Source organism: Chrysemys picta, chromosome 11 (genome assembly GCF_011386835.1).
Source record: "Chrysemys picta bellii isolate R12L10 chromosome 11, ASM1138683v2, whole genome shotgun sequence".
In the NCBI taxonomy this organism is placed as follows: domain Eukaryota; kingdom Metazoa; phylum Chordata; order Testudines; family Emydidae; genus Chrysemys; species Chrysemys picta.
In genome coordinates, this window is record NC_088801.1 from 59,791,245 (window position 1) to 59,819,089 (window position 27,845).

The following is a 27,845-nucleotide window of genomic DNA, read 5'->3' on the forward strand; positions in this document are numbered from 1 at the left end:
CCCATCACCATTTCTTTTATTTTTTTAAAAAGGTCTCTCATTCAAATCCTGACCTAAACCCATATAGTTTCTGAAATCTAATGGTATTATAGCATAAGGAGAAATGGCTGCAGCTGCATTTGGACTTGATGGTTCTAGAATAGTAGTTTGCATGTTTAGTCATTAAATTGCATTTAGAATATGATGTATTTTAGTGTGTGGTGGAGAGAGGGTATCCTATGTTACGCTGCATATCCTGCTCGCCAGATAGGGATTGGTGTTGGCTACTCAGATGAAGTTCTAAGATTCTTGATTGAAGGGGATATAATAGCAAATAGGAAATAGATAACAAGAATAAATAAATGATTAAAAACACAGGTGGTTACTTTACTTTGTTTCAGTGGAAAATGCTTTTTTAAATATACAACAGAAAAGACTGAGCTAGCTGCTATCTCCAGGCTTTGCAGTCTATACGTGCATTATTAGGTGAAGGGCGGACACCGTCGACTTAATGTACCCACTCTACACGCATGCACTGCATTCATCATTTGAAAACGTATTATGTCTACTTTAAGATGAGGTATGATGTGGAGCTGGCAAGTAGTGCCATTACCTTAGGAGTGGGGGCTGAACAATGATGCCATCAACACATTAAAACGACCACTTTGAAATCTTTGCATTTTTTCTATGAGTTTAATGATTCTACGTATTATTTCAAGATGTAAAATTGGATTTCTTTGTGTTCTCAATGCATCACAACAACAACTGTAGAACTGTGGGACTGGAAGGGACCTCGGTAGGTCATCTAGTCCAGTCCCCTGCACTCAAGGCAGGAATAAGTAATAACTAGACCATTCCTGACAGGTGTTTGTCTAACCTGTTCTTAAAAACCTCCAATGACAGTGATTCTACAACCTCCCTAGACAATGTGTTCCAGTGCTTAACTGCCCTGACAGTTAAGAAGTTTTTCCTAATGTCCAATGTGAACCTCCCTTGCTGCAATTTAAGCCCATTGCTTCTTGTCTATCCTCAGAGGTTAAGGAGAACAATCTTTCATTCTCCTCCTTTTAACAAGCTTTTACATACTTGAAAACTGTTACTATATCCCCTTCGTCTTTTCTTCTCCAGACTAAACAAACTCAATCTTTACAATCTTTCCTCGTCATGTTTTCTTTAATCATTTTTGTTGCCCTCCTCTGAACTTTCTCCAGTTTGTCCACATCTTTCTGCAGTGTGGTGCCCAGAACTAGATACAATTCTCCAATTGTGGCCTTGTCAGTGTGGCGTAGAGTGGAAGAATTACTTTTCGTGTCTTGCTTACGGCCCTTCTGCTGATACATGCCAGAATGATATTTGCTGCCTTTTTTTTTTTTTTTTGCAACAGTGTTACACTGTTGACTCATATTTAGCTTGTGAGCCACTATACACCCCAGATCTCTTTCTGCAGTACTCCTTCTTGGGCAGTCATTTCCCATTCTGTATATGTGCAATTGATTGTTCCTTCCTAAGTAAAGCACTTTGCATTTGTCCTTAATGAATTTCATCCTATTTTCTTCAGACCATTTCTTTAGTTTGTCTGGATCATTTTGATTTTTAATCCTGCCCTTCAAAGTACTCGCAACCCCTCCCGTCTTGATATTGTCCACAGACATTGAGTATATGCTCTATGCCATAATAATTTATGAAGATATTGAACATAACCAGACCCAGGACCAATCCCTGCAATATTCCTACTCCCGAGGGAATTATGTGCCAAAAATTTAAAAATTATGTGCACAATATTTTAAAATTCTGCAAATATTATTTGTCAATAAATAAATGTGGCTCCAGCATGGCAGTGAGGGGCACAGGCCACTGGCTGCATTGAGGTGGAAGATCACCCTGAAACCCCCACCTACCCCATTACAGGGACTCGGCTGTGACACTGCACCTGACCCTGACACAGTGCAAGGGCTGGGCCTGTCCCAGAAACACCCCGGGGCCCCGACCCTCTGTGCCAGGTGCACGAGGTGTGGGTCGGCAGGCTGAGTCCATCAGGATCCAAGTGTGGAGGGGCTTAGTGTGGGGGAATCCAGGTGTGGGGCGAGAGGTTTCTATGTGGGGCAATCTGGTTGTGGGCATCTCAGTGGGAGATCTGGATGCACAGGAACTCGTTGGGGGGTTCCGGGTGCAGGGGCAATGGGACTCCAGGTGATGGTGGTTGGGCTCAGCGGTGGGGTCTGGGTGTGGGAATTCAGTGAGGGGGGGTTCGGGTGCAGGGGGAGTGAGGCTTGATGGAGTGTGGGTCCAGATGCAGCTGGTTGGGGCTCAGTGGGGTGGGGGTCTGGGTGTAGGGGGGCTCATCAGAGGGGTAGGGGGTAGGGCTTGTCAGTGTGAGGGTTCAATGGGCCTGCTTAATGGGGGAGCCCCAGCTGCTGCCGAGGGGATTCCGCATGCCGGGATCCCGCTTCCCCCATGATTCCCCTATCCCCTTTTTCTTCTCCATCCCCCTCACCCCACACCCGAATTCCCCCTGCCCTATTCCACTGCCCTTCCTTCCCCACTCCCTCTTCACCCCCACCCCCTCAGTTCCCTTCCCTCATTTCCCTCACCCCCGCTTACCCAGCTCCACCGCAGGAACTCACTGTTCCACAGAAAATAGGAAGGCTCCCAGAACACAGAAAGGGAGCGCAACTGGCAGTAGGACCCAGGAGGCTGCGTTCAGCTGCAGAGTCAGCGGAGCCCGAGACAAGACCCAGCCTCTGAGCTGGGCAGCTCTGCATCTGCAGAAATGAGGAGGGATGGGGGGCAGTGGCATGTAACCCTGTGTGCTCCCCCATGCCTCATCTCTGTTTGGGGGGCTGTCCCCGCCAAAACTGCACACAAGGTTGTGCCTCCCCGCCCCCACAAGGCTTCCCTGCTGTTTTCTGCAGGGAAAAGCAGGAAATGTGTGTGTCTGGGGGAACATATGTTTTCTGCTGCGGGCACGCCGTCCCGCAGAATCCCTCCAGGAGTACAGTCACTGGCACACATGTATACTTAGCCCCATTTCCCCCCGCCCCCCAATGGTGATCATGCAGGCACGCACGTCCAGCCCTCCTCCCCCGTCTCTGAGGCTGCTCCAGGTACATTGGAACAGACGCGCTGCTTGGGCTGCCAGGGAAAAGGTGTGTGTCCCCCGGCAGATTTTTTTTGCATTTTTCTGTGCAGGGGACACAGAAAAATGTGGGCCATATGAATTCTGCTCAAAATTGGTGCAGAATCCCCCCAGGAGTAATACCCCACTGGATATGTCCTTTGAGCTTGACTGTGAACCACTGATAACTACTCTCCGGGAATGGTTTTCCAATCAGTTATGCACCCACCTTATAGTAGCTCCATCTAGTTTGTTTATGAGGCAGTCATGTGAGACAGTATCAAAAGCCTTTCTGAAGTCAAGATATACCATATCTCCTGCTTCCCCCCATCCATAAGGCTTGTTACCCTGTCAAAGAAAGCTATTAGGTTAGTTTGATGTGATTTGTTCTTGACATATCCATGTTGACTGTTATCCCCTTATTATCTTCTAGGTGTTTACAGATTGCTTGCTTGCTTATTTGCTCCATGATCTTTCCGGGTACTGAAGTTAAGCTGACTGGTCTGTAATGCTATAGGTTATCCTTATTCCCCTTTTTATAGATTGGCACTATATTTGCTCTCTCCCAGTCCTTTGGAATCTCTCCCGTCTTCCATGAGTTTTTTGAAGATAATCACTAATGGCTCAGATACCTCCTCAGTCAGCTCCTTGAGTATTCTAGGATACATTTCATCAGGCCCTGGTGACTTGAAGACATTTAACTTGTCTACAAAATTTTTAACTGTTCCCTATTTTAGCTTCAAGTTCTACTTCAGTTTCACTGGCATTCACTATGGTAGACATTTGATCGCTACTAACCCTTTTGGTGAAAACAGAAACAAAAAAGGCATTTAGCACTTACATGACTTCCACATTTTTTATTATTGTCTTTCCCCTCTCATTGACTAATGGGCCGACCCAGTCCTTGGTTTTCCTCTTGCTTCTAATGTATTTGTAGAATGTTTTCTTGTTACCCTTTATGTCTCTAGCTAGTTTAATCTCATTTTGTGCCTTGGCCTTTCTAATTTCGTCCCTATAGTCTCGTGTTTGTTTTTTTGTATTAATCCTTCATAATTTGACCTAGTTTCCACTTTTTATAGGACTCTTTTTTGAGTTTCAAATCACTGAAGATCTCCTGGTTAAGCTAGGGTGGTCTCTTGCCATACTTCCTATCTTTCCTACACAGTGGGATAATTTGTTCCTGTGCCCTTAATAATTTGTCTTTGAAAAACTACCAGTTCTTTTGAGCTGTTTTTCCCTTAGACTTGCTTCCCATGGGAACTTACCTACCAACTCCCTGAGTTTGCTAAAGTCTGCCTTCTTGAAATCCACGGTCTTTTTATTCTGCCGTTTTCCCTCCTACCATTCCAGAGAATCATTTATCATTTCATGATCACTTTAATCCAATCTACCTTCCAAATTCTCAACCAGTTCCTCTCTATTTGTCAAAATCAAATCTAGAACAACCTCTTTCCTAGCTGCTTTTTCCACCTTCTGAAACAAAAAATTGTCTCCCGTGCATTCCAAGAACTTGTTGGATAATCTGTGTCCGGCTGTATTAGTTTCCCAACAGATGTCTGGGTAGTTGAAGTCCCCCATCACCACCAAGTCCTGTGCTTTGGATGATTTTGTTAGTTGTTTAAGAAAAGCCTTATCCACCTCTTCTTCCTGGTTAGGTGATCTATAGCATACTCCTACCATGACATCACCCTTATTCTTTTACCCCTATTATCCTTACCTTGAGACTTTCAACAATTCTATCTCCTATTTCCATCTCAACTTCAGTGCAAATGGATACATCTTTGATATACGAGGCAACACCTCCTCCCTTTTTTCCCTGATGGTCCATCCTGAACTGTACCCTTCTATACCAATATTCCAGTCATGTGTGTTATCTCACCTAGTCTCTGTGATGCCAACTATGTCATAGTTGTGATTATTCACTGTATTTCTAGTTCTTCCTGTTTATTCCCCATACTTCTTGCATTAGTATACAGACATCTAAGATACTGATTTGATTTCCCCTCTATGTTCCCTCTTATCTCTCTCTCGTCCTAGCTGTAATTGCCCATGCTCCCCCCTTCCCCCCCGATTCTGACCCTTCACCCAGATCTTCATGTTTTTGACCTGTGGGCTTTTGTCTCCTGCTCCCGTCAAACCTAGTTTAAAGCTCACCTCACTAGGTTAGCCAGTCTGTATCCAAAGATACTTTTCCCCCTTCCTCAATAGACCCCATCTCTGCTCAATAGTCCTTCTTCCAGGAACAAAATCCCATGGTCAAGGAAACTGAAGCCCTCCTGGTGACACCAGGGATTCAGCTCCAGGATGCCTTGGTCTCTGTTTGAACCCCTACCCTTGACCGGAAGGATTGAAGAGAATGCCACCTGTGCCCCCAACTCCTTCACCCTTACTCCCAGAGCCCAGCAGTCACTTCTGATCTGTTCAGGGTCATACCTCATATGTATGTGAGTGCCCACATGAATGATTAGCATGGGTGAGCAGTCAGAGGGCCAGATTGTCCTCGACGATCCCTCTGGAACAAGTATGGCAAGAGGATAAAGCAAAATCTAATAATAAATTTGTATAGGTATCATTGAAATGTAATCGCATCGGTGACATTTCTAGTCAACATGATTATCGTCATCTTTTTCATTGTGATATTTGTCAAGAGTGCATGGGTTACCAGTTTTCGTTGCCTTTGTGTGTACGAAGTTCTGTGCAGGGAATTTTGCTCTGACTGAAGAGACAGTTGATTGTGCAGCAACACCTACTGGTACAGGCACAAATAAGGTCTTATAGAAACTCAGATGCCATTGTGCCCTTGAAGAATACAGGAAGTAGTTCAGCATACACATTTTTCCATCCATGTTGTGATGGTGAACTGATATACGGCTCACCTGTGTGCGAAGGCCCCCAAATTTTTGTTTATCAAGATGTTTTTTTTGAAATGCTCTTCAAAACTGTCCTCACATGGTGGGAGTTTGGCCAGTGACTTGTCATTTTTTGATGGCTAGATTCAGGCACAAGCAATTCAGGATTCTGTGGGTCTCCTTTTCTTTCTTGCTCTGGTCATACAGCACTGCTGCCAACTTCCTTGCTGCAGAAATTCTGACTTGTCCATTATTTTCTCCCAGTTTGGCAAGATCTCTGAAGCAGTAAGCTCCCTTTGTTTTCACAACATTAAACACAATTTCCCCCCTGTACCAAATAGGGATGGTACATAATCACATCCCATTAATGCATGTGCAGTAGGAAGTATGTTGCAGAAGTCAGGAGTGAGTGCATCACAAATTGCATGCACTGATGTGAAGCAACACTTGTCAGTTGTGCTAGAAATGGTGCCTGTTTCAATCCACGTGTTATCTGTGTGTTCATTTTTGGAAAGTAGTGAACATCAAGGATGAAAACATTTGTATCAGGTGACCTCCTTACTATGGTTCTTTTGACACCAAGAAGCCCAAAAGCCATATTGGCACATACAGCATGCAGAAGCATCCTTGTGTCTGCTTCCTCTTGAGTACTGTACAAGTCTTGGGCTTCTTCACCACCTCTACTAATGATGGACTTCGCTACTTCACCATTGGAAAAGCCTCCAGCAAGGAGGAGTGTTGGTGTTGAGTGTGCTCCTATGCTCTCTGGTGCTTTTTGAACCCTAGATTCACAGATGAATTTTACAAATGACTGCTTGTTGGATGTCATCTTTAGAAACTTTCCCATGGTGGCACAGAGAGCATCCACCAATCACCTGGTATTTCTTGCATCCAACCTTAGATCATGTCCAGCACTCTCTTTTTGCAGTTTTCACAGAGTTACTGTTATCATATCTGTCAGACTTTGATTACAGAATTCGTGTTGTCAACTGCTTTTAGGACCTGCCTTCAGTACTCAGCAGCCAGTTCATTGAATGTGGGAAATTTGTCTCCAGCTATCATTTGTATGACAGCCCTGGCATCTCTGATCTACGCTGTCCTGGCAACTCCGTTTCTTTGTTGTATGCTCTTAGCTCATGGATTCTTTCTGCTTAGCGCTTCCAGCTGATGCCCTAAGTGAACTTGGTTTTTATTGCTCCATCAGCATGGAAGAGGAATATAGGCACAGATCCTATTGGGTGACTAAGAACAGTTCCGTTTGAAACATCACCGCTACATCTTGCTAAGGACAAGGCTCTGCAGGAAAAAAACTTCTGAACTGACGGCTGTTGTGATTTCTCTTCCCTTGCCATTTACATTTGGTTATCTTGGCAATTTCAGTAAATGTTTTGATGCCAGATTTCTTGACTGGGCTATATGTCCCATCAGAATCAAGTGCATCTCTCTCAAATCTCTCCATTTGTTCTTCACCAACATCTTCTGTTTTCAGTAGAGACTTGTGTACATCCTATGTTACATGCAGTCTGGTAGATATGTTGATAAGCGCCACAGGATATGATTCATTGTCATATAGTAAAATCTGTAATATGCTCTTTTTCCCTCTTAAGTGAGAAGGCAAGACTAGTTTGTGGACTTTTTCTTCACTGTTTCTTGTTAGGCCACTTCTTTCTCTCATAGCCTTTGCATATTCATAATATGAAGCTATGTATTCCCATCTTTAGCACTAATACTGACCTATGCATAAGTGTCACTGAATTAAAAAGCTAGTTCAAAGGCTAGCACTGCATACATAGGCAATTACAAATTAAAATGTTCTAGCAGGCAGACTAGATGCTACTTTGTATCTGCAATAGCTTATAAATGAAGAAGCATTACATTAAGAATTCACAACAGAGTCCTGTGGCACCTTATAGACTAACAGACGTATTGGAGCATAAGCTTTCGTGGGTGAATACCCACTCCTTCACACATGGTATTCACCCACGAAAGCTTATGCTCCAATACGTCTGTTAGTCTATAAGGTGCCACAGGACTCTGTTGCTTGTTACAGATCCAGTCTAACACGGCTATCCCTCTGATACATTAAGAATTCATGTTCATTTATATCTACCCACTATGCTATACAAACTGTGGGCATGAATTCTAGTGCTACAGGTACACAATCTTCAGTGTGGGACTGATGTGGTCAGCAAATTTCAACTGAAAACTGTAGATAACTGTTGTCACTTCTGAGATACTTTGACAATTAAGAATATGTTATGTCAGAACATTTCATGGTAGTATATTAAGGACAAACAGAAAGTACTCCACTTAGGAAGGAACAGTCAGTTGCACACATACAAAATGAGAAATGACTGCCTAGGAATGAGTACTGCAGAAAGGGATCTGGGGGCCATAGTGGATCACAAGCGAAATATGAGTCAACAGTGTAACGCTGTTGCAAAAAAAGCAAACATCATTCTGGGATGTATTAGCAGGAATATTGTAAGCAAGACACGAGAAGTAATTCTTCCACTCTACTCCGCACTGATTAGGCCTCAATTGGAGTATTGTGTCCAGTTCTGGGCGCCACATTTCAGGAAAGATGTGGACAAATTGGAGAAAGTCCAGAGAAAGAGCAACAAAAATGATTAAAGGTCTAGAAAACATGAGGGAAGATTGAAAAAATTGGGTTTGTTTAGTCTGGAGAAGAGAAGACTAAGAGGGGACATAATAGTTTTCAAGTACATAAAAAGTTGTTTACAAGGAGGAGGGAGAAAAATCATTCTTCTTAACCTCTGAGGATAGGACAAGAAGCAATGGGCTTAAATTGCAGCAAGGGCAGTTTAGGTTGGACATTAGGAAAGACTTCCTAACTGTCAGAGTGGTTAAGCACTGTAAGAAATTGCCTAGGGAGGTTGTGGAATCTCCATCATTGGGGAATTTTAAGAGCAGGTTGGACAAACACCTGTCAGGAATGGTCTACTCTAGATAATACTTAGTCCTGCTTTGAGTGCAGGGGACTGGACTAGATGACCTCTCGAGGTCCCTTCCAGTTCTATGATTCCAAAATGTTGATATTTGCCATATTTGTCATGTTAAACAGCTTCACCATTTCGGGGAGGGGGGAACGGGACGGGACTTGTCCATGCAAAACCAATACAAAGTCTTTTAATACATTGTTGTTTGGTAGCTTTGACCAAGAAGCACCATATTAAGGTGTTGAAGTTAATTTAAACAGTAAAAATTGTAAGTATAGTCATATCGCAGTGTTTCTGGAATTGTGCAACAAATGAGACTTTTTCATTTACCTCACCTACAGGCTTACAGCACCACTTGACAGCTCCTCATTATACCTCATCTAAACATACATAAAATAAGCTTTCAAATTGTGTGTAGGATGGGTACATTAAACTCCAAAATTATGGACCTTTTTGGAGAATTGCTGCACACTTGTATAACTTTCACTTAATATAGATGCACCGTCTGTTTATTCTGTAAGTGCCATGACTAATAATGATTGTAGTGAAAATGCTTTTCATAATAACCACATTTGAGGGAATGTAACAGGCTTGGACAATAATTTTTTCACATATGTTTCATAATGAAGTGTTCAAGGTATGAAAAGAGCCTAAAGCCAGGTCTGCACTAGAAAACCGGGCAAGCCCTCCTATTGTAGCTTCTACTGGCAAAGAAGTGCTTTTGTCAATATATCTTATACCAGTTGGGTGAGCAAAATAAGCTATACCAGCAAAAGCACTTTGATGCCAGTATAACCACATCTACGTTTGGGCTTCTGTCAGTATAGACATATTGCAAAAGATTACCCAATTCCCACTCTCATGACATTACTTTACCAGCAAAAATTTCAAGTGTAAACCTGACCAAAAAATTCCCTATAACAATTTCAGATTTCATGCAATTTCTGTCAAAATGGTTCCTTAAAAAGTGTTAGAAATAAAAGCAACAGTATAGCAGGATAGTTACTTTTGTGTGTAATGTAAATTTAGTAAAATACTTGATTGTAGAAAAATACTTCCTAATTCCTATAACAGGAGCCTCCAAAATGTCCCAAGTAAACATAGTATTGGCAATTTACCACAGGCCTAAAGGCAGCCTTTTACTTCACCCCTCCTGACAAAATGGCACAGATTAATAAAGATGAATCTAGGTTTCATAGAGGTGTTGCTTGCAGAAACTACAGTCCCCCACATGCAGTGTTTTATATTGAAACCAGCATAAACTCTGTGGATTTAAGCTGAAACGTTACATGCTGGAACCAAGGTTTGCATCTCCATGTAAAGGTGAGGATGGCTACAAACTTCTTTGAGAACACTGGACCACTTTTATCTTGCACACCATGTTTTAGGGTTCCTTGTGCCTACAGTTTACTTGTAGTTGTTGTTTGTTTTTATTAGGTGAACCAGAATGTCACTTTGAGGATCCTTTTACTCATTAGATATGACTAGTGATGATGGAATGTTTTCAGCCATGCTGAACAATTTAAACCGGTTTTGTACTGAATTCACGTACCGCTAGATACTTTTCAACAGTTCTGATAAACTATCTCATGGATTTTTCATTCTGTAGCTTTTTTACAGGAAGTGGGATGGGTTTCGAGGCCTTCATTACCTGCTCTGGAACGCTGGTGGTTGCAGTTTGCACAAAGAGAGAATATGCAACAGTGATGCTGCCAGAGCATTGTTTGTGTGATTCCCTCTGGGTAAGATCTGCTACTTGCTACTTAAATGTACTTTGTTTAGGACAGACTAGCCTTAGCTAAAGAGAAGCAGCTGATAATCTTAACAAGTGATTTAGATTTTTTCTCTTGAATAAAGACACATTCCACTTCTAAAGATAAGGCCTAATCCTTAAACATGTGAGTAGATCTTATTGTAGAATTATTTGTTTCATAGGGTTTTGAGGGCAGGATGAGGGTATATTCCTGGGTGTGACTTAACAGTGAGAGGCTTTGAGGAGTTGCTGTTTTTATTTATCAGCTGGCTGAGGTAAATTGTTGTCTCCATTTCATTAGTTAATGCTGCTGGCTTGTGGAATTAATTTGTTCATTAATATTTATACTATTGGATGGTTATTGCAAGTCTATTGTCAGGGGGCTTATAAGTTTTGTATATGTTTTTAAATGGTAAATCTAAATAAATGTCAGTGTGGCTACTTAGGCAAATAATGATAACAGGATAGGATCTGTAATCACAGAATCCTAGAAATGTAGGGCTGGAAGGGACCTTGAGAAGTCAATTCCAGCCCCTTGCATTGAGACAGGACCAAGTAAACCTAGATCATCCCTGCCAGATGTTAGTCCAAACTGTTTTTAAAAACCTCCAATGATGGAGATTCCCACAGCCTCCCTTGGAAGCTATTCAATAACTATAAGAAATCCTTATAGTTAGAAAAAAATGCCTAATCTCCAATTTAAATCTCTCTTGCTGCAAATTAAGCCCATTGTTTCTTGTCCTTCCTTCAGTGAACACGGAGAACAATTGATTGCTGTCCTCTTTATAATAGCCCTTTACGTATTTTAAGACTGTTAACAGGTCCCCCCTCAATCTTTATTTCGTAAGATGCCAGGTTTCTTTAACCTTTCCTTATAGGTCAGGTTTCCTAAACCTTTTATCACTTTTGTTGTTCTCCTCTGGACTCTAATTTCTTCATATCTTTCCTAAACTGCCCAGAATTGGACACAGTATTCCAGCTGCGGCCTCACCAATGCTGAGTAGAGCAGGATAATTGTCTCCTATTAAATATAATAGTTCTGCTAATTTTTGCAACTGCATCACATTGTTGACTCATATTCAATTTGTGATCCACTATAACCCCCAGATCCTTTTCAGCAGTACTACCACCTAGCCAGTTATTCCCATTTTGTAGTTGTGCATTTGATTTTTCCTTCTTAAGTGTAGTACTTAGCTCTTGTTTTTATTGAATTTCATCATGTTGAATTCAGACTGATTCTCCAATTTAAGGTCTTTTTGAATTCTAATTATGTCCTCCGAAGTGCTTGCAACCCTTCCCATCTTGGTGTCATCCACAAATTTTATAAGCATACAAATGGTTACTGTATCTGCAATCTCTGTAAAGGGGCCGTGTCAGTGTTATGGTAATTCTCCTTAAAAAACGTCAAAGGAATAGAGAAGAAACATAAATGCAGCTGGATCAGTTAGATGGCTCCTGAGTGGTGGGATGTGTTACGGGAACTTCTAAAGTTTATAAACTATAATATAGTTCAAAGTCTAAGGCTTAGAAAATGTGAATAAGTTACTCTGCTGCCCCATCCCATTCCTAAGGCTATATTTAGGGACTGCATTGCATGATTATGAAGGGCGTCACATGTCTTTTTTTCCCTCAAAAATCTTTTTGTAATGTACACTTTTTAAAAAAAAAGGAAGGCATTGATTGATACTTGATCTAATCTTTCAGTGATTCTATAAAAGTTTGTGGTCTGCTGTAATTTTTTCACCCATTTAATCGTAGCAATGTTGGGCAGACATGCAGAATTCTTTTGTTGCATTTTAATAAGAATCTAATCAAACTGTACTGTTATATTGCCTGTCCAGCACAACATAACTATTGTTCATATGCCTGGAAAGAGGCCCTTTGGTCAAAGCTTTGTCTACATCTACGTCAATGGACAACAGAAGATCTCTGCCCCACTTAGATTTCCTGCCATGAATGAAGTAAGTCTTTTCTTCCCATCAGACCGCTATCCTAGGGATTTCTTGCAGAAGAAAGGTTTGTAAAATGGCAGTCAGATAAAACGAAGAAATAAAAAGGGAAAATGGGTCATCTGTGATTAAAAACATGATAGAAGCTGATTAGCAGTTGTTTTCATTTTTCAAGTGTTGAGGATAGCTAAGTTCATCCCCAGCATGTCTCTTTGGGCCATCTCAAATACAGCAGAATAGAAGAGGACTTGATGTTGACCAAGAATTATCTTTTCATGGTGATTCAGTGGCCTGTGTAACCTCGTGTTAGCTCCTTTTATGTGTGGTGTGTTTTGGTTTTTTTTTTGTTTTGTTTGTTTTTTTTAAACTACTGTCACAATTAGCACTAACTGCCTCCCTTGTTGGCAGTCTTGTCAGCGAAGATGGTGGGTTAATGCACAGCGGAGAACTACCTTGTCTCACTAAGAGGGTAGCACACAGGAAGTTTGAGTAATCTTGCATGTGACATTGTCTGTGCTGTATTTGGTTAGGGGATACATTAATAGGGACATTTCTTTTCAGTGCTGTTAACTGATCATTTCTACATGCTAAATACTAAATTAACCTTAATCAGCACAAGCCAATAAAATGCCAAAATGATTATACGTTATATGTGGATGCTGTTGTAAATCATTGCTCCTTTTTGTGGAACAAGTCCGTTTTAAACCTGGGTTACAATGTTATGATACTGAGCCATTATTTTTATTTTTATAGGCCCCAGTTCTGCAATCCTTCTTGGTTTGGGGCATATATTCATATGAGTAGTTCCATTGACTTCATTATGACTACTTGCATGACTTACATGCTTCCTGTAAAGGTTGAAGAATCAAGTACTTAGTTATTAAAAGCAAACATAACTGCTGACTGTAAGACAAAACTGTTGATTTTTTTGATGCATCTGTGAGAGTTTTAGAAACTCTAAAACATTCATTCAGCTTCTTTTATAAACATTGAGTGGGAGGGGTACCTCTTGCTGCACAAGATGGCATGGGAAGATGGCACTGAAGCTTTTTATTAGTGCAAGCAATCAAGCAGAATACTTCATATGACAAGATTATTGTAGAAGATGCATCTTGCTTAAAGTATGATCCAAGGGGAATGGTCTGCTGGGACAGAAACCTTGATGCTCCCTGCAGAGGCCAGTAACAGGCCAGGGAAACAAATTACTCCTGCTTGGAGGATTAGTATGCACTTTCTAGTGCTTTTTGTGCAAAATGTACACCAACAATGTATTGCTGTCTTTCTACACCTGTTTCCTCAGTCAAGGCAGATTTGCTCTGAAAGGTCATTAGATTTAGTTCAACTCACTTATTTTTTATGTTTAATTTTGTGAAAGTCTCAAGGATGTTTGACATTTGGCTGTAACATTATTTTATTTATTTTTATTTTTCTTCCACCGTCATCTCCAGCTTTTTACTTCTTGCTGCATTGGTTCAGCTGGTCAGAGGACAACCACTCCTCCTCCATCTCAGATACCGGACCCACCCTTCTCCTCCCCTATTACGCCTCATCGAACATCTCTAGGTGGGATTCTCTCTCCAGCTAGTTGGGGCGGACTGCTTGGGAAATCAGAGTTGATCACCAAGTTGATCTCTGCGGGTACCCAGGACAGTGAATGGGGATGTCCAACATCACTGGAGGGCCAGCTTGGGTCAGTTATCATCTTCCATGAAGCACTGCAGCCCTCGCAGGTGAAAGCTTTATATTTGGCAGGTAAGTGGTTGTTGGTGGTGGTTGTATAGTGGTAACATCTACAAGCCTAGCTATGGACCAGGATCCCATTGTGCTACGTCTGTACAAACACCACAACAAAAAGATGATCTCTGCCCCCAAAGAATTTACAGTCTAAGTACACAGCTTGCACTGTGCCAAACTGGTAGATATGTCCTTCAAAATAAATGTATCTTTTTATAGTAACACATTTATGTTATACTATATTTGCTATATTTACACAGATTCTCCTATTCCCCTATTATGCATCAAATATATAGACATGCAGAGAGGTCCACAAAAATTTATATCCACCAATCCTGAAGAGGTGTTAAAAAAAACTTAGACAGATATCGACCAATTTGGGCTCTCATTTAAATGAGTGAAATCTGAAGTATCTCCATTAACTTCAGTGGAGCTACTCTGGGTTTAAACAAATTAAACTGAAAGCAGAATTTGGCCCATTAGCTAAAAAAGTTGAGTAAAAATCTTTAGTTGGGTATTAAGATTAGGCAATTAAATTACTCCGTTAAAGGCCACAGCTTTGTCCATATTGATTTTCATCTTACTTTTGCATATGTTTTAAAGATATTTTCAGTGTGCTGAAGTATCTGTTTTATTATTGGTCCAGATCCAGTTTCAAAAACCTAATGTATTATATAACAATTAATAAAACTTAAAAATAAGTCATACTTCTGTGTGATCTTGAAAAGAAAACTAAACTTGTCTGAAGGGCTTGAAAGGCTGAGCTCTTTGAAGTGTGAACCACTTGTATAAACTCTGCAACCTTGAGTGTCTTTTCACATTATTTGTTAACATATGGGCATGTAAGTGAGAGTATTCAAGTGTATTGCTGTGGTTGATAAGCCACTTAGAAGTCATTCAGCCTTGGGAGCTCATCCTTTAGGATTTACATTAGCAATTGAAAGATGATCTTTTCCAGAACATTTTGATGATGTGTATAAAACGATCTTTAAAAAGCTTAGGTGTATGAGTTACATGATGTATTATTACTACCAAAAATTGTAAAAAGAATGCACTTTGATAAGTGAATAATCACAGCATTTTAAAATAAATGTAATCTCATTTTGTTACTATATAAAGCTGTCTTCAGGATCTGATCTTCCTAACTGCTGATGGTCTTTAGGGAGAGATGACAGTTGAGTGTAAAATGGAATATTTGTAAAGACAAAATACAATTTTTGAACATACAAATCTCATTTCATATAACTTAATTTGTTTTTTAGCCAGAGGTTTATTTGTAAAGAGTAAAACCCCATGGAATCAGTTATTTTTTTAAAATAATCTTTTGGTTAAGGAGATATGTCAAATATTTGGTCAGGATATGTGTAGTTCAAGTGTCCTATTTGTATCTCTAGCAGAGTGTAGCGTAGTAAAATTTATTAACACAAACTTTAAATCTAGCATGTACATAAAAATATTTTACAGGCCCAAACTGTCTAACTCCATGGAAATCCCAAGAGTCTGAAGTGGCAGATCTGCCCAGTAAAGTGCTTCTTCACTATACACCCAAGGTAGTAATCCGCATGTTTTCCATTTGCTTACATACTTTACAGTAGTTTGTTTTTTCTAAAGGTTAAAACATTCTGAACAGTAGCTTTAAATATCTACAGATTAACTTGGATTAACTTTTAGAATGGAACAGGTTTGCTTTTATGGACAAAATTTTCTTTATTCCTTAAAGTGATGTTGTCCGGCTATGCCGGAAGGACAGGAGACACTGGCTGTGATTTAATTAGGCCACAACTTTATTCCTAAATGTCTGTGAGTACCCAGCAGATAAAAGTGTACAGTGCAAGTAATTCCATAACAATTTACATATACACAGGGGGAGTGCTGTCAGCCCCACCCATCAAGTGAGGTTGGGGGGTGGGGGCTATAAAGGAGAGAGGGTTGGCTCGCTGAGGAACCAGTCATAGCCCCGAAACTCCTATTTCTGCTCCTTTAAAGAATACCTCTTTTAAATCCTTTACCAATCCATTGTATCTGATCACCATATCCTTTCTCCATGGAGAACCTGCACTGGATATCTGCCACAAGGAGGCTCCAGCAATTAGCTTGTCTGCTTCCCCCCGCATACCTAGCCAGGCTCCCAGACATCTACTAATGTCCTCTTTAATATTGGCCAAAAACTTGTCGGCTCCCAAATCTAATAGGGTAGACCCTATCCTCCCTGAATCATTCTGATGCCCCCTTGCTAAGTCCGGATGAGAAATTACTGATCCCCCAGTGCCACCTATGGATTTGGCCACCTCCCTATTCACATACCTCCTACACTTGTCAACCTGAGGGGGCTTCACAGCTCCCCGCCACACCCTGCGGTGCAATTTGTCAGACCAGATAACTTTTCCCTGGAGTAAAAATTCCAGGATCTGCCCCAAGTCTCTTTTAGCTCTGATCAATAAGTCCACCCTTCTACGCATTCCCTAATAATTTTCCCCGAGGTGAACCACAATCATATCTGTTTGCCAGAAACTGGAAATGGATGACAGGGGAGTGAGCACTTGATGATTACCTGTTCTGTTCATTCCCTCTGGGGCACCTGGATTTGGCCACTCTCGGAAGACAGGATACTGGGCTAGATGGATCTTTGGTCTGACCCAGAATGGCCATTCTTATGTTCTTATTTGTTGCCTGCTCAGAGGCCATCACAGTGTACAGATGGGCCATCAGCTGGTCCCATAACGTGCCCCTGCTAGCTCAGGATTGCCTCACCACTGATGTCCAGCTGCACACCTCCAGACAACCTGGAAGCCTACATGTGTGCCCAGTAAACAATAGTGTGCCCACAGATCTACACCGCTGTCTGCCTGGCTGCCAGTGTCTGGAATACAGACATAAGGGAAAATTAACACTGATTCCCCACCTGGGGTCTCACATACGTTCTTTTTGCTTCAGAATGCCCTACACCCAATTGCCTGAATTGCACTAGCCCCCAGACCTAGCTGGACCACTACTGTTACCACCCCAATCCTGAATGAGTGGGAAGCAATTCATGTGCTAAAGCCCCAACCCTGTCAGACCCCCGTCTTAAAAACTGTAACAAACTAGTATGTTGTGAGGGGATTCCCATCGTCATGAATCAAGAGGGACCCATTCTTTCCTGGCCTTATTGCCACGTATGCCCTCACAGCTCCACTCTGCAGATCCCAGGCTCACCATAATGAATTCATCCTGGCCTCCTTGATCTGCCTTTGACATCTTCAAAGTTAATATCACCGATTGCCCCTCCCAATATATATCTCTCAATTCTAAAGCTCTTCCCGAAGAATCCCTACAGGACTCAAGTATTAGTTTGCTGACCCTAAAGCTCCAAAAAACGCTACCGGAAATGCCTCCCTGACTGTGCAACTTACAAATGTAGATTTGGTTTTGTTACAAAAACTGCACTCAAAGATAAAACAATGTAAAACTTTAGAGCCTACAAGTCCACTCAGTCCTATTTCTTGTTCAGCCGATTGCTAAGACAAACAAGTTTGTTTACATTTATGGGGTCCTACCTGTAATTCCCCATCCTGTAGTGCACTTTCACAATAAAGAGATTGCACTACAGTACTTATATGAGGTGAATTGAAAAATACTATTTCTTTAGTTTCTTTTTTACAATGCAAATATTTTAATTAAAAAATAAAGTGAGCACTGTACACTTTGTATTCTGTGGAATAATTTAAATCAAAATATTTGAAAATGTAGAAAACATCCAAAATATTTAAATAAATGGTATTCTGTTATTGTTTAACAGTGTGATTAAAACTGTGATTAATCGTGATTATTTTTTTAATCTCCCGATTAATTGCAATTAATATTTTTAATTGTTTGACAGCCCTAATGGATACCCATTGCAGTATTGGACAGAAAGGACTCCCTTTCATGCCCTGCCTCTGCAACTTCCATCTGGTGCTGGTCACACTCTGGTGCTACCAGCCTGGTCATTCTCCTGTCCTGCAGTCTGTTTGTTCAAATGTCCTGGCTGTGGGTGACCCACTACACCTTGTAAGCCTTGTAGTGCTATGGAAACAATTTTGAAAGCAACTACCCAGATGTCTTGAATCAATTCTCTGTTAGCTACCGCACCCGCAAATGCAGCTAGTTCACCATGGGGAGTGTTTGCTTCCCCAGGATCCATGCTACTTCCCAGCAGAGGGGAATCCATTTGGTAGACAGACCACGTTGGGAACCACCTACCCCAGTCCTTGCCCGTGCAGTGAAGATCCCACATCCCCGGTCTCCCCTGGTCTCCCAAGCCCCACTCTGTGCACCCTGAACTGGGTTTGGAACTTCCATCCCTGACTGGAAGGGGGACACCTTCGCTCCTCCTGTTCTCACAAATCTGCTAGAGCCCTGCTCTAAGGAGTTTGAAACTTCTTCCCCTTTTGCCCCAAAACACTTGCTTCTCCTGCTGCAGGTTGGAGGGAGGACGCCTCCCCCCTCCACCTCCCTCTTCTCACCAGTCTGCTACCATGTGGAGCCACTAGAGAGTGAAGTTTATGCAGCTGTTCCTGCTGCACAGCTGGTCCAGTTAAAAGAGTGGGGTGGACCTAAATAGTCCCCCCTTTCTTCCAGTCACCTGAGGTGGGGGATGGGTCACCGTCCCCACACTAACCTGGTCTGAAGCTGCAGCACTCTGGCTGTCTAGCCTTTAAAGGGATCACACACCTTTTCCTACAAGCCAGACAATGGCCCCCACTGCTTAATGTGGGGTAAGGTCATTTTACATGATATTGTGGAATAAAACTTAAAGAACCACAGCTGGATGGCCCTTTGGGGTGGTATCAGAGTGTTTGTGTTGTGAGCCTGTTATTCTCGCCCTCCTGCTTTTACTGAAAAATGGTGTGTTTTGTTTCCCACCCTTTTAGGGTTGGTAGCTTTTTCTGTGCATTTACTTTTTGGTTAGAATGTTTGATGCCGGTATTAATGCCTCACTTAGTATAAAGGGTATGAGTCAGCACTCTCTCCTGAAGGACAAGTTGATAATCTAACTAATTTCCATTGACATGAGTAGTGTGGGTTCCTGGATTAGGCCTTGCACTGTCCATAACTAAACTATAGATTTGTGTATTTTATTTCTCATTCTACCAAAAGGCCAAGAATGCTGTAAGTGGTGAAATTGTGAATAGTGAATCCAAGATACTAGGAAATGTATTCTGGGTATCCCACATTGTTGAAATCTTGCCATTAGTATCACCACAATGCTGTTTCCTGCCTTACCTCAGTATGCACTCTTATGTAAATTTATACAGGTAATTCAGTGACCCTGAATTTGTTTCAGAAGTAATGCTGAAGCTCATATTTTCTTCCTTTTTTTAGGCTTGCAGAAACCCAATCTGCCTTGACCTGTCCACAAATCTTTTACATGGAAGACTAACTGGAAACAAAGTAGTGAACTGGGACATCAAGGTAAATTAATATTAAATCATCACAATCTGATGTAAATACAAAGTAGTTATCGTATACTGGATGCTTAAGGAGTGCTAGACGTTCCCATTGTGCAGGAGCAAAATCACACATAGCAGTGTTTGTTTTCAAGTGAATTAAGTTAATTTTAGGGTTGTGGTGGTGTCAAAGTAAATTTTGGGAAAGTGGAGTCAGGCTAACACAGTCATAGATAATGTTTCAAAACAAACTTAAAATTAAAATATTAAAAAGTTTTGGGGTACTGCAAGTAATAGGTTTTATATTTCGAAAGCATTTTATGACCTCTACCTTTTTCACCCTAAATCTTCAAAGTGTTGAACAAACATCAGTTAATTAATTTTCCTAGTCCTCCATTTACGCCAATGTTTCTCTCATGTTCCCACTTCCCCAGAAATACTCTAACGATTTAGTTCTTGCAGATTCATGGAGAGAGGAAGAGATTCACTGAGTGTGCACCAGCTTAGTCTATTATGTCACTGTTTACCTGTTTATTCACTAACTCACCCATCTGCCAACTCATTCGCACACACTAATCTCACACTAGGGCTCACTTACTTGGTATACAAATTGAAATGAACTACCATGCAGGAATCCTCAGGTACAAAATATTTTTTTTCTTCCTTGAGTGCTTGCTCATGTCCATTCCATTGTAAGTGTGTGTGCTCGCCACATGCAGCAGTGCCAGAAGTTTTTCCCGGAGTAGTATCCATAGGGGATCAGCTCTGGCACCCTCTGGAGTGGTGCGCGTATGTGCCGGTATAAGGGTCGCCATCGGCTCCCCTCTCCCTCAGTTTCTTCTTACTGCCAGTGATGGTGCTGGAACGTCTCCTTGTTTCAGCAAGCTTTTCTGTCTCTACTGTGTCTAGTAGTGAATTTGTTTTATAAAGTAGTTTAGTTAATAGTTCCCTTAGTGTTAAGTTAGAAATAGTTAGTTAGTCCTGTACGGGACTCGGCCTAGGTAGGGGGCATGCCTCGGTCCCTGGGCTTCAAACCTTGTGACTGTTGAAAAAACATATGGTAGTCAGTGATCCCCGTAGAAGCTGCCTGAAGTGTTTAGGGGAAACAAGTGTCACATTTGCAAGAGCTTCAGGCTACGGACTAAAAAGAAGCGGGACATTCATCTCCGAGTGCTCCTTATGGAGTCGGCCCTTGCACCGGCCTCAGAACCAACAAGATTGCACTCTGCTCCAAGCACTGCAGCTTGGTCCAGAGCACGCTGCCGGCACCAATCCTCATGCCCGGTACCAGCTTGTGGGAGGGTGCTGGTTGAGAAGCCCTTAGTCAGCTCCTGCCACTCCACCCTGATCAAGAGGAATAGATTGGAGCTGGGTGAATAGCCCGGTGCCTGCCTGGTAACTGGCCGCACCAGCCAGTCTTATTAGCCCAGAGCTATAAAGGCTGGGAGGAAGCCAGAGAATGGGGGGGAAAGGGAAAGAGAAAAGTCAAGCACAGAAGGAGGTGGGAGTCTCCTAGTCTGTTGCGGGCTAGGCCTGTTGTAGGCAAACTAGCTGTGAAGCCTGTATACAGTTGGGAACTCACGGTGGGAAATCTACTGAGAATAAAGAGCATGGGTGTTGCACCAGACTGAAGTGTCCCTGACTCGTTGAAGAGGGAGGCCAAGGGACCGAATACCCAGGTGCGCGCATGGAGCTCGTTACACGTGGGGGCTTGTCCAGGACTACAAGCCACCGCCAGGGCGTGGCAATCCGAAGATGGAGGGAACCTTGCAGTGGCTAGCCAAGCAGCAGGAGGAGATGCAGAAAGCACTGCAGGCCTTCCAGCAATCCCACCAGGTGGAGAGGCAGGCCTTTACTCGCCTGACAGGCCGGACAGCAGAAGACTCTCCAGGACTTTATCAGAGAGCAGGCCAATGTGCAGCAGCAAAAGCTGCAAAAGCTGGTGAGGCCCCCGGGAGGAGATGGCACCCGCGCGCCAGGGCTAGTCCTATGTAAGATGGGCCCCACCGATGAGCCCGATGCCTTCCTTTATACGTTTGAGCGGGTGGCCATGGGCACTGAATGGGATAGGGCAACCTGGGCCCTATGACTGGCCCCCTATCTGGCCGGCAAGGTGCAGGTTGCCTATATGGCGCTAAACAATGAACAGGCCACGGATTATGACATGGTGAAGGTTGGCCCGGTGGATGGGGGGTTTGAGGTCCCAAACCTTTGCCTGGAAGCTGACGGACTGGGCCACGTGTTGGCTGGACACCCAAATGGTGGGGGAAATCATGGAAAGGGTGATCCTTACGCAGTTCTACAGGGACTCTAAGAGACTACGCAAGTCTGGGTCCGGCGACACCAGCCAAACATGGTAGAGGCCGCTGTTAAATTGAGAGTACGCGGAGGTGAATTTTCCTCGAAAGGAGGGTAGGACATGCCGAGACCTAGAGTGGGGGAGGAAGCCTTGAGAACCCCCCTCCCCTGGGAGAAGCCCAGAGAAGAAGAAGAAGGAGGAGACCAAGGGAGCCCCTAGTCTCCTGGAGCAGCTGGCAATGTGCTGACAATGTGGACGGCCAGGACGTAAATGTAGGGACTGCCAGAGATGGAATGTGGCCTAGCCAAGTTTTGCAGCTGGACTGAAGTTGGAGGGTGGAAAAAGGAACGAGGGCTGGCCACCATCCCCGTGCAGGTGAGGAGGAAGACCCAGAGGGGCTCGGGGGACACGGCCTTGGCCCACTCGCTCATTCAGAAGGGACTGGTGAAGCCACATTGCTTTATCCCCGGGGCAAGGATGAAGCTGGAATGCATCTAAGGGGATTGAAAGCCCTGCCCCGTGGCCCAGGTGCCCCTAGAAGTAAGGGGCAGATTTGTCTGGTAACAGATTGGGGTAGTAAAGGAGTTACTGTACCCCGTGGTACTGGGGACAGCCTGGGATCCCTTCCCAAAAGGGTCTGACCTGATTCTGGTGTTGGAAGGTGTGCTGTTCGTGAGCCCGCAACCACTGTCTCCCTGTCTGACCTCAGTTGGGGAGTGCATCTCGATACACTGCAGACTCAAGGGTTATGGTCTCAAAAGGAGCTTGCGTTGCATATAAATGTCAGGGAACTCAGAGCCATCCACCTGGCTTGTGATATCTTCCTTCCCCAACTGTCCGGCCGGGTGGTGCAGGTGTCGACGGATAATATGGCTTCCATGTTCTATGTCAACAGGTAAGAGGGAGCTTGATCATCAGCTTTGTGCCAGGAGGCCTTCCGTCTGCGGGACTTCTGCATCCAGCATGCAATCCACATGGAAGCCTCTCGCCTCGCCGGTGTCCAGAACACACTGGCTGATCTCCTTAGCAGGTCCTTCTTTTCTCACCATGAGTGGTCCCTTCGCTCAGAAGTCGTCAGAGTGCTCTTCCAGAAGTGGGGAGCTACCCGAGTGGACCTATTAGCCACCAGACGGAACAGAAAGTGTCATCGGTTTTGTTCTCTCCAAGGCCTTGGCAGAGGCTCGCTATCTGATGCTTTTCTCCCCTCTTGGTCAGGAGACCTGCTGTACGCCTTTCTGTCAATTCCGCTTATCAGCAAAGTCCTCTCAAAAATAAAGAGGGACAAGGCACGGGTCATTATGATTTGCTCCAACATGGCCTCACCAACATTGGTTTGGCATGCTCATGGACCAGACCGGGGCAGGCCGGTGGCCACTTCCAAGCTGCCCGGACCTACTCTTGCAGGATCACGGTCGACTCCTGCACTCGAACCTCACCTCTTTCCACCTCACAGCTTGGATGCTGCATGGCTGAATCCAGAGGAACAAGCCTTCTCTAGTCAGGTACAGCAGGTTGTCTTGGAAAGCAGAAAGCCTTCCACCAGAGCAACTTACCTGGCAAAATGGAACTGTTTCTCCTGCTGGGCATCAGAGCAGAATATCTCCCCTACTCAGGCGTCTCTGCAGTCCATCCTGGATTACCTGCTTCACTAAAAGCACCAGGGTCTCGTCTTCTCCTTGATCAAAGTTCACCTGGCATCTTTGCATCCAGGATAGATCGGTGTTCTCGCATAAGATGTTGATCAGGTTCCTGAAAAGCCTTGGAAGACTCTTTCCACCGATCTGGGATTCAGTTCCCCAATGGGACCTCAACCTGGTCCTCTCCAGACTCATGGGTCCACCCTTTGAGCCTATGGCTTCTTCCCTTTCCTACTTGTCATGGAAGGTTACATTCCTTGTAGCTATTACCTCGGCAAGACATGTAAGATTAAAGCCCTCACTTTGGAGCCCCCATACAGGGTATTCTACAAGGACAAGGTCCAGTTGCGGCCCCATCCGGCCTTCCTGCGAAAGGTGGTGTTGCACTTCCATGTCAACCAGGATATCTTCCTCCCGGTGTTCTGTCCAAAGCCTCACACAACCAATAAGGAGAGGCAGCTCTACATTCTAGATGTCAGGTGTGCCCTGGCTTTCTACCTGGAGTACACCAAGCCCTTCTATAGATCAACCCAGCTCTTTATCACGATCACTGACAGGATGAAGGGTCTTCCAATGTCCTCTCAGAGGATTTTGAATTGGATCACCACCTGCATCCGCACTTGTTACAAGTTGGCACAGAATGTGCCTCCACCAGTAGTGAAAGCTCACTCAACTAGGGCACAGGTGTCTTCAGGTGCCTTCCTGGTGCATGTCCCTATCCATGACATCTGCAGGGCCACAACGTGGTCTTCAGTTCATACGTTCACAATGCTTACGCCATCACCCAGTAAGCCAGAGATGACACTGGTTTTGGCAGAGCTGTGTTGCAATCGGCACTCCTATCTGCCTCCAGTGGTACTGTTTGGGAGTCATCTACAATGGAATGCACATGAGCAAGCACCCTAAGAAGAAAAGACGGTTAACTTTCATAACTGTTGTTCTTCGAGAAGTGTTGCTCATGTCCATTCCATGACCCACCCTCTTTCCCCCTGTTGGAGTTCTGTCAAGAAGGAACCGGGGCGGGGGGGAGTCAGTGGTGCCCCTTATACTGGCGCATACGCGCACCACTCCAGAGGGTGCCAGAGCCGGTCCCCTATGGATACCACTGAGGGAAAAACTTCGGGCACCGGTGCATGTGGCGAGCGCACACACCTACAATGGAATGGACATAAGCAGCACATCTTGAAGAACAACAGTTACAAAAGGTAACTGTCTTTTGACGTGGGGTTGACCTGAGTTGTGAGTGTAGGGAATTTGTAGTAGAAGACTATAGTTGAGGACTAATATATGCACAAATAAATGGGAGCTGTCTGCAGTGAGCATGAAGTTCAGACTCTTGTGAAAGACTCCCTGTGTCAGTAATAGTGTACATTTAATGACAGCTATTCTATACTGATACTCACTCTGTCTCTCTCAAAGTGAACGTTGTAGGAGAATAGGCTTTGTGTTAGTTGACTGATACACTGCCAGAAAGTGTAGGAACATTTATTAGTTAATTTTGGGTGGTCCAATTTATATGAACAGTTTGAAACTGCCATGGTTTTGTTATCCTTGCCCAGAGGTGTAAGAATGCTGCTTGTACACCACTGGTTCCGTGTGGAGCTATGTTGAGCATAGTTCTGCTCAGCAGAAAGTGTGAAGAGCTCATTATGGGATTGTCAGGAACCGGCAACCCCCCACCTCCAATTGTGGTCTTTAGAAGACACTACATAGGTGCTGGTGGGGGCACTGTCTAGGAATTCTGTAGGGTTAAAGAGAAACGAGATAGCAGTCTCAGACTTCAGACAAGTGTTCTGCATGTTAACTAGTTGGCTTGTGCTTGTGCCTATGTAGCATATCTCTGCACTGCCTCTGAGAGGTGCTTCCTGTTTTGTTCTCACAGAGACAGCAAGGGCCTATTGGAGAGATACATTAGGTGTGAAAAAACTTGACAAGGGCCTGCAGGAGAGGGATTCTGCAGGCTGAAGAGAGAGGTGTTGTGAAGAGGTATGGGGTGGAGCGAAGCAGTGGAAGGAGATAGTAATGAGAGAGATGGGGAGGTAAACGTTGGAGAAGGAGAGTGGTGTCCCCTTCCCAGTACCCAAAAGGAAGAAGTGGGGGAGTACCCACATAGTTTTTGGTGGTTTTTGTTTTATTGTTTGTTCACCTGAGATGTCTGCATATGAGAGAATGTGGAGGTTGGCCCTTTGTCCAAGTGCTTAAAATTAAGAATACAGTATAGACCCAAAATAATCATGACATAAATTTAAAATAATTATTTTTAGTCTGTAGATGTGGTATGTGCTGTGAAATCTCTCTCCAAAAATCAGTCTTTCAGTTGTGACCATTCGTGTAATTTATTAAAGAACTCTGATACACTTCAGTTTTCAATGCACCGAGAGCATAACAGGTATCCCTGGCTAGCTTGCTAACCGCTTATCGAATTTGTCAAATTCCCTATTGGTGTACAAAGGATGATGAATTTTAGGAGATAGTAAAGGAGTAGTAAAGGAATATAGGTTTCATTAACATTACTTAGCAAATGAAATAATTTGCGTTATCATTTTATTTGTATTTAAACTTTCTGAAGCAGAGACTTTTTATAGGGACACTATTAAACTAAAATTCACATGTATCTAAACTTTTAAATATATTTTTTAGTGTTAATTCAAAGAGATCAGAAGAGAGAGTACATTTCTTTCTGGTTCTCCAGTATATGTATTTGACAGTATTTTCTGTCATGTTGTCTATTTCACTTAGAGTGAGTTTCCCATGTTATTTGTCAGGTGTTTCATGCAGCAACAGAGGAGAGAAAAAACAAATTGTTGTAAAACCACAGAAGTTAGCTGAAAGACTTGCAAACAATTGTTGTTTGAAACACCTTTAAATCTACTTTTAAAACTGTTGTGAAGTTGTTACTGTTCTTTTTAACTAGTTTCCAAGTGACATGGAATTCTGATTAACTCATAAGTACATAAGTGCCCTTCTTATTTCTTTTACATTAAATATTAAATAGGTATTTCTTTTACATTAAAAAAACAACAACAAAAACCCTACAAATTTGTGCATGCTTTCTCTCTCCTCCTCCCTATAGGATATGATAAATTGTATTGGTGGATTGAATGTGCTGTTTCCACTACTGGAGCAGATCAGTTTTCTCAGTGGACAGGTGCCTGAGAGGTCTGAAGGGGAAACTATACCTCAGGAACTGGTGACTCCAATAGAGGGAGACTGGGTGGTGTTATCATCCACAAAGGCTTCAGGTAGGAAAGTACTATAGATTTGAGACCATATTAAAGTTAAAGGTTTAATAAAAACAGAGGACTACAACAGTGGAAAGAATTGGTTTATATGATTACATATTAACTCTATTATAGTAGCCATGCAATTTTAATAAACTATTTTTACTCTGAGTTGGACATCAAATAAGATTTCAGCACTGTTTAAAATTAACTTCAAGAACACACAGGACACATTCATAGAATGAATTTAATAGCAGTATTTTGCTGTATTAACTTTATGTACTGAGTCAAAATGTGCACATTTATTTCTAAATCAAGTGGTTCTTTTGCATATCTAGAAAAATAAAAAAGGGCCTGATCCAAAGCCCACTGAAGTCAATGGCACATTTTCCCATTGTTTCAGTGGGCCCTGAAGTATTTCATGTTACGAACCAGTAGCCTGCAGAATTTTAGTTAAATTACTGAAGTTCTTAGTAATTTATGAATATGCTTTTAAAAAAACCCATATGAAACCACAGATTTCCCTCTTTAAATTTTAAGAAAACTATTTTTAAGTAGCTCTTCAGCTGTGCTGAATTAACAGCTTGAAGAGAATTCTTGTAATCTTAGCAGAAGCCTCTTAGAAATTAAGACTTGTGAAGGAATATGATACAACTTTTGATTTTGCTTCATTATTTCTCCCTCCTAATTTAAAGTAGTTCTAGATATAATAGGCATATCCGAATGTGGGGAAAGAGGAAGAAATGTATGTGTAGAGCAAGTGCAGAACATGCAAAAGACGATCCAGGTTATGGCTTAGAGAAGAGTATCTTGTCCAGTGTCACAGGTGAATGGACAAAGCAGCTGAAGTCACGACTGGCATTTGCTTTGTTCTGGGGAAGCATATAATGACTTTGCCTCAGCATCACAGGATCTAAACACCATCTACAGCAAGGTAGCAA

The 27,845-nt window shown here is 42.9% G+C and overlaps 1 protein-coding gene across 7 annotated transcripts in view; it reads left to right on the forward strand.

The window, feature by feature from the left end:
- The window catches only part of NBEAL1 (neurobeachin like 1), a 148,064-nt gene that overhangs the window by 66,247 nt on the left and 53,972 nt on the right, over positions 1–27,845 (forward strand). For all 7 annotated transcript variants that reach the window (XM_005306210.5, XM_005306212.5, XM_065560962.1 and 4 more), the window contains 6 exons: positions 10,513–10,645; positions 12,498–12,617; positions 14,054–14,357; positions 15,804–15,889; positions 19,683–19,772; positions 26,757–26,925. In XM_005306210.5, coding sequence (XP_005306267.2) covers positions 10,513–10,645; positions 12,498–12,617; positions 14,054–14,357; positions 15,804–15,889; positions 19,683–19,772; positions 26,757–26,925 — 902 coding nt within the window. The remainder of the gene's footprint in view (positions 1–10,512; positions 10,646–12,497; positions 12,618–14,053; positions 14,358–15,803; positions 15,890–19,682; positions 19,773–26,756; positions 26,926–27,845) is intronic.